Source organism: Lipotes vexillifer, unplaced genomic scaffold, assembly GCF_000442215.2.
Source record: "Lipotes vexillifer unplaced genomic scaffold, Lipotes_vexillifer_v1.1 scaffold1014, whole genome shotgun sequence".
Classification (NCBI taxonomy): Eukaryota; Metazoa; Chordata; class Mammalia; order Artiodactyla; family Lipotidae; genus Lipotes; species Lipotes vexillifer.
In genome coordinates this window covers 377,063-384,341 of record NW_006774244.1, presented here as the reverse complement: position 1 = coordinate 384,341, position 7,279 = coordinate 377,063, and the positions used below count along the sequence as shown (strand labels likewise).

General features: G+C 42.7%; 1 protein-coding gene across 1 annotated transcript in view; it reads right to left on the bottom strand.

Annotated features, from left to right (window-relative positions):
- Window positions 1-7,279, bottom strand: part of NUAK1 (NUAK family kinase 1) — a 66,359-nt gene that overhangs the window by 30,386 nt on the left and 28,694 nt on the right. Inside the window, exon 2 of the mRNA XM_007449045.1 lies at window positions 6,032-6,152. Within this exon, the coding sequence (XP_007449107.1) occupies window positions 6,032-6,152 (121 nt within the window). The remainder of the gene's footprint in view (window positions 1-6,031; window positions 6,153-7,279) is intronic.

Here is a 7,279-nt window from a genome sequence, read left to right as displayed (position 1 = left end):
GAATGCCTGTCATCAGAGCCTGGATTTTTAAAGCAGTGATTTTCACCAAGAGGCAAGAACTAGATCCCCTTCCAGAAAGATCTACCGGGATCTCATAAGGCACAGGTAGCTTAAAAAAGCATATTGTAATGTATACTTCTAAGAAGCTGGGAGGAGCTTTTAACTGACAGTAAACTCATCCAAAACGTCTCCACAGTAAGAGTTCGGAGAATTTTAGTAGAATATAGACTCTTTTACATCTTCTCATGGACAGCAGGTTTAAGGCTCATGGAGCCAGGGCATGAAACTCACATGATTATTAAAAGAAGCCCATTTGCTTGCTACTGTGTTTCTGAAGTTTGAGAGACTCCCAAAGGCAAGAGATCACAGCTGACAAATGCCAAATAGCCCTCCTACTTTGTCCCAGAAAGCCAGGCTCACCCTTACCTAAGACAGGGGATGTGATGAAAAGGCTGGCCAGTCTGGCATATCACAATGTAAAAAAGGGCCGAGAGAGAAGATGTAATCTTGCAGGGCCAAGAAAAGAGATTTCCAGGACCAAAACAAACAAGAGCATAAAAGTGAAGGCACCGGCCCAATCCCCCGACTCCCCACCTTTTTGCTTTTACATGCTGGACTGTGCTGTTTCCCTGAAGCGTTGTGCAGCAAGATGCTCGTTGGTGGTTTTGCAGATTGAGTCTCCTGGGCTTCCAAAGGGGAAATGGGGGTGAGACAATGTGCCTTTGATGTTTGAACTTGGGTCCTGAAATCAGAACCCCAGGCAAAAACCGTTTTTATCTCTTCCATCCTAGGCAAACCAAGTTGAAAGCTCCGGGGCACTTCCTTTTCAGCTGTTCTTTCCTTATTGTCAATTACCTCCCTGCTGAGAGAATGGAATTCCTTTGACTGAAAACAGGGGTCCATCCCAAGATGGTGCCAGAGATTTCTTTCTTCCTTTTCTCTCTCGATTAGGTTACCCTTATAGCATCACACGCTAGAAGATGTATGTCTATCCTCTGTTATTTACTTAGCATTAGAAGCCAGTTATGGTTTGTGTGTTTACACAGAGTTGACAAATTTGAGGGTCAATCACCTTCACTTACGTGTCAATAGGAGAGTAACCCCAGGATCTGGTTTGAGAAAGAAACATTTAAGAGGAATTATTTTTGAGATCTGGTGAACAGCGGCACTGATTCAGTGAAGCTGCAGATTTTATGAGCCCGCAGGTACTGTGAATAATATACAAATAACTTACATTTCCATGAACTGCAGCTTAGGAAACACTTGACCCATGAATTTACTGGACTGGGGACCCAAGCTTCTTCCTAGCATGTATGCAGAAATATTCTCTAAAATACCCACCAAGCTGGGATTTAATGCTCTCACATATTTAAGACAGTAACCTCTATGAAGGCCAGGAATTATCTGTATGTATCACAGGGTTTAGGGCAAGGCTTGCCCCCAATTAGGGGTCGCTGCAGACCACCAAATACCTGGTTAGTATCAGCAGCACAAGCTTCAGAGTGTCGCTAAGTTCAACTCTCAGATCCACCAGTTACTAGTAGTTGGTATAACCTTGGAAAATGCACTTAGCCACCCAGCTGAATTTTCCTTACCATAAAATAGGGATCTTAACAATTCATCTTTCAGGGATATAAGGATTAAATGAGATCATACATACACATATCCTAGCACAGGGTAAACACTCAATAACTCCAAGCTATTATTAGTATTATTTTCAAGTGTTAATTTTAAAACGTTACTTCCCTCCTCAAAACCAGTGGCATCCCCCTACTCCTGGTGTAAAAAATCCATACTCTTTCCTTTAGCCAATGTGGTCAAAATCTGGCCCTCTCCAATTTCCTCTCTCCTGCCACCCTATTCAGTCCCTCAGTCTCAGAGGCCCTCTGTCACTTCTCACAACACAAGCTGCTTCCCTCCTCTGAGCATCTGCACATACTGCTCCCTCTTCCTGGAATGCCCAGGTCTTCGAAGGGCTCACTTCTCATTCCATTCAGGTCTCAGCTCAAAAGTCACTTATCTGTTCGCTTGTCTATTCACTAAATTTCAGCTCCATAGCCCAGAGCCTGTCTTGTTCACCTTTGCATTCCTAGTACCTAGAACAGGGCCTGGCACATAGTAGGCACTTAGTTTTTTTAATGAATGAATTATTCCTCTGGAACTAGTTATTTCAATATCACTTGATTGTACAGTCCAAAATGGTACATTCCCCACATGAAACCCCAAAGGTCCTAAACGTACAGGGTTAGGTGCATCATTGCTTTGTCATGTTGCTGCTATTACTGTTACTGCTACTGCTGCTTTTGCTAGGATGTGTGTGTGTGGATGTGTGTGTGTGTGTGTGTGTGTGTGTGTGTGTGTGTGTTTTAAATCACAAAGGTCCTTGTTGAAGAAGAAATTGTAAAGTTCACTTAGCTAATGTCCAAACAGCCAACTAGATGCCTGGGCACTGATTTTTCACTCAGAAAATTAACACATGTCTGAACTCAGCTAAGGCTCCTGATTGGCCCATCAAACGACCAATCAGCTTCCAGGGAGAAGGTTTCACTTTGTGAGCTACAGAGGGACCAGGGTATTAACTCACAGACTCAGTTCCCACCACCACTGCTACCTCTGCACTGCCCCTGCCACACCCCAGGGTTGAAAAGGAGGGAAAAGGCCAGGCTGAGGGGGATGCCTGGGGCACAGTGGTGGGCTGCAGAGCCAGCAAAACAAGACACAAGGTCAGAAATACAGGGCTGAGGCCTGGCAGAGGGAAAAAAACAAGTGGGGTAAGAAGACCTGTGTGCCAGGGCCACCAACTAGCCAGCATACCCAGTATTATAAGCTGAATATTCCCAGCCCCACTGCAAAACAAAAAACAAACAAACAAAAAACCCTATGTTGAAGTCCTAACACCTAGTTCCTCAGAATGCAATCCTATTTGGAGATAGTCTTTAAAGAAGTAATCAAGTTAAAATGAGGTCATTAGGGTGGGCCCTAAGCCAAAATGATTAGTGTCCTTCTAAGAAGGAAAAATTTAGACACAGACACATACAGATGTGAAGACACAGGGAGAAAATGGCAGTCTACAAGCCAAGGAGAGAGGCCTTCGAAGAAACCAACTCTACTGACACCTTAGTCTTGGACTTTCAAGCCTCCAAATCCAAGAAAAAATAAATTTCTATTGTTTAAGCCACCCAGTCTGTGGTAGCAGCCCTAGCAAACAAACACACCCAGGGAGTCATAAACTTTCCAGAGCCTCAGTTTCCACAACTACGATGCTGTCCAATATGGCAGCCACTAGCCAAATGTGGCCGTTGAGCTACTTGAAATGTGGCTAAAGTGTCTGAGGAGCTGAATTTTTATTTCAATTAATTTTAATATCCATCTGTAGCTAGTGGCTTAGATAATAGTTACATACTTAATCTACTTAAGTATGTAGATAATAGTTACGTACTTAATTTCAGAGGATTTACAGACCCCCTGTAGCTTACTCATGAAATATCCTGTCAGTGGACCCCAGATTAAGAACTACTTAGGATGATTATGGGGCCTTCATAACAATGACCTTTTTGAGCTTACCAGTATATGTATCATCTCATTTAATCCTACTGACAAACCCTAGGAGGGGGTAGAATTGTTATCCCAGTATAGGTGCAGTCAGTGAGGCACTGAAAGGCCCACCATCCTGCTCAAAGTCTCAAGTCCGGTGTGAGAACTCAAGCTCTTCCCTGACTCCCTAAAGCCTGTTCTAAGGGTTTTATGAATTGAAGCCCAAGCTCTCACCTGAGGCCTTGGTGAAAGTTATTTCTAGTCACCCAAAGAACTTTAATTCATGCTGATACCCATCTTTAAAGTTACAAGCAAGGGCTTCTCTTCTTGAAGCCTCCAGTAGGGGCTGGACTAAGGCCTCGACCTTGATAATAGGATGTTCTTCCATTGAGGTTCATCTCTGGCCTTCCCTTGGAAGGGGGACAGAGTCCTGTTCCCCATTCAGCCTGAAGGATTCCCAAGGTCAAGGAGGGCATGATGCTAGTAAAGAAGTAGGCTTCTTGATGCCAGACTTCTGTGACCACAGACCGTCTCCCAAATAAGGAACTGGAAACTTCATGCTGGATTAAAACTCTGCTTCCTGGTAAAGAAGCCTCCAGCTCTAGGCTAAGAAATCTCACAGAACTGCACACAGAGCACGTGACCCACACTGGTCCACACTCTGCATGATGGCCTTCAGGTTTCCATGGCAACCGGGCCACGCAGAGCAAAAACACTCCACATTTCATAAAATTCGCTCTCATCCTGCATTTTGTATCTCAACTCACTTCTCACTTCTGGAAATTCCCCTCAATTACCAGGCATATTCAGATTTGTTTTAACAGCCTGGAATTCTACTTTTGTCAATTCTTCCTCCAAAAAACTCCTTCAAGGCCCAGCTTGGATGCCATATATTTCCATGAAAACTTCTAAGCTTGGGCCTCCTTGGTCCCAGAATATATTGTTTACATATCTACGGCAGGTCCTGGGCAGGGCCTGGGACTCTGCATTTCTAACAATCCCAATTTATGCTGATGCTGCTGGTCCAGGGACTGCAGTTTGAGACTCACTGCAAGAGATGTTTGTGGAATGAATAAGTGACTGAATAAATGCAGATTTCCCCCTTAAAAGTCCTATCTCCAAGGGTCCCAAAAATGAGCTTTAGAAAAATCAAGGTAAAAGATATTACCAGCATTTACTTCTACATGAAGAGCAAAAATAGAAATAGCAGGGGGAAAAAAGCACAGCAAAACCCAGCAGGGAACCAGAAGAAGGGAGACTGAAATGTCAGAAAAATGTTAGGGTCACCGTCTGGTTTCCTCTTAGCCCTTACTGTGTAAGTTATGATGAACAGACCAGAAATTAAAAGTAGGTTTATTTTTCTGACTCAAACATATATTAAAAAGTATTCTACAGAAATGTTTTGACTCAGTAAATCCAAGACTAGGGATTTTTCATAAGAAAATAATCAGAAATGAATGTAAACATGATGTACAAGGAGAGTCTTTAAAGCCCTGTTTGTAATAACCAGAAATTTAAAACAATTTATATATTTGACAGAAGAAAATAGATCCAATAAATTATGGTATGTCCATAAATGGAACACTATAAAGCCTTTTAAAATGTCCTTATAGTGGAATATTTATTGATATAGGAAGAGATGCATGATATAAAAAATGAAAAAAAATCAAGCTAAAACCCAGTATAAACAGTATGATCTAACTCTGGATAAAAACCACATACAGATATAGAAAAGTAGACTAAAAATATAAAAATGTATAAAGAGCCATTCATCAAAATGAGAGAGCAGAAATCATTTTTAAAATGTTAACAGTTGTATTTCAATCATTTCTGCAATAAACACATGTTGCTTGTGTAATTTTTTAAAGGATTATTTTTTTAAATGATAGACTGGGAAGTTTATACTCTCCATTTCTTCCCATGAGGAACTAAAGAGTTGAAGCATGAGCACCTTTATAAGCTTTTCCCCTCCCTGTCCTTCTATAAACACCAACTCGAACTGCATTTGCAAAGTATCTGTCCCACCAACAGATCCCTCTTCTTTCTTGGCATTTCTTGGACCTGCTGGAAGTTAATTCCTAACTCAGAAAGGCTAACTTTGAATAACTCATGACACCACCCCTGAAGCATCAGCTTTGGGGAATGACATTTACAACAGATCCACCGTTACTTGGCCACCCAGAAAACTGCCATTTTCCGGAAACCATGGCTGTCTCACATACTGGTTTTCAAGAAGGTGGGTTGCTAAGCAACCACCAAGAAACGGGGAAGATAGAAGAAGGCACCAGCCACAGCTATTTTATCACCAAAGTGCACTGTGCTACATGTGTCTGGTTGCACTCAAGGTAACCAAATAAGAGATAACACCCAGCTATTTTTGCATCATGAGGAAAAAATACTTGGCTCCTGCCCAGAAGGGCAATTACCTAAAAATCTTGGCAGGCCCCATGGTATGAGAAATGGTAACTGATACGGGGGTGAAAAAAAAATCACTGACCTTCATAAATACTGATGATATGAGGATGGTTGAGGGATGACATGATCTCAATCTCTCGTCTGATGTGAACCATGTCTTGTTCATCCTTAATTTTGTCCTTACGAATGGATTTTATAGCAACCTATAAAGTCAGGAAATGAAATGTTACTCAGAGAACTAAACAGATGCAAATCAGCCATTGGGAGAGTTTGGAAAATAAATACAGATGTTACTTGTTGGCAGAACCGACAATAACCAAAACAAAGCTTCGAAATACCCCCGTCACATCTTTCATTTATAGCAAAAACACCCTTCTCCAGACAACAGAAAACATCAGGTTTTAACAGCCTGAGTTTGGGATGGTGGCTTTTTTTTTTTTTTTTCCCCCACAAAGCAGAGGGCTGCTTCACGCGGCCAGATTCATTTACTCTAGGAACCCTGATCCTTTGAAGAAAGAAAAAAGGAGAGCTTGGTTTACAGGGTGTCGATGATTAAACATGGAGAGGTGAAATTAGCATCACTCAGCCCCACCATGCAGCTGCCGCCGCAGTGATGGATAGAAAAGGCTTTATTGCGTGGCGTGTCTCAAGGCCAGTTCTGCTCAAACCTTGGGTTTTAAGACTCCGGCTTATGCTATGCTGATGCAATTGCTCAGAAGCCAAATCCTTCCTACATCCTTCCTCTCACTAAGGCACCTTTGACAGCAAGTGATACGACCAAAAGGCCCTGCTTGAGAAAAGTCAGAGTAAAACCAAGGAAGCTAAGCTAGACTCCCTGCCCAGCCCCAGTTGATTCCAAAAGCTCCGTGCCAATGTTGTCTGCAAATCCAAACTGCAGAGTTGCCAGGGCCAAGGCGCAGAGCAATTACTCAAAAGAAACACATAAATAAAAAGACATTAAAGGACAATGGGAATCTAATAAGGAAGAAATATGTTTGCCAATGAATTCATCTCTGCTCATAAACAAGTTGGTTGGTAATTTGATCCGCCTTGGCTCTAAGGGGGGCAAAAACTACTTTGGCAGAGGGGGTTAGCCATGGGTAACAAGGAAACCTGCCAATCGATTTGCTGCCAGCTCTGAAAGCCTGCTTAGTTCCCTCCAAACTGGTCCTCTTGTGACCTCAACCCTCACCTTAGCAACCTTTCCTGGATGAAAGGAAGTAAAACCACCCCTTGGATTGCAAAGGCTCTGGAGGAAAAAGTCCTTGTTAGCAGCAGCCCAGGGCCACACCTTGCCTATCACAGGGTCAAGCATGGGCGGCTGCAGCAG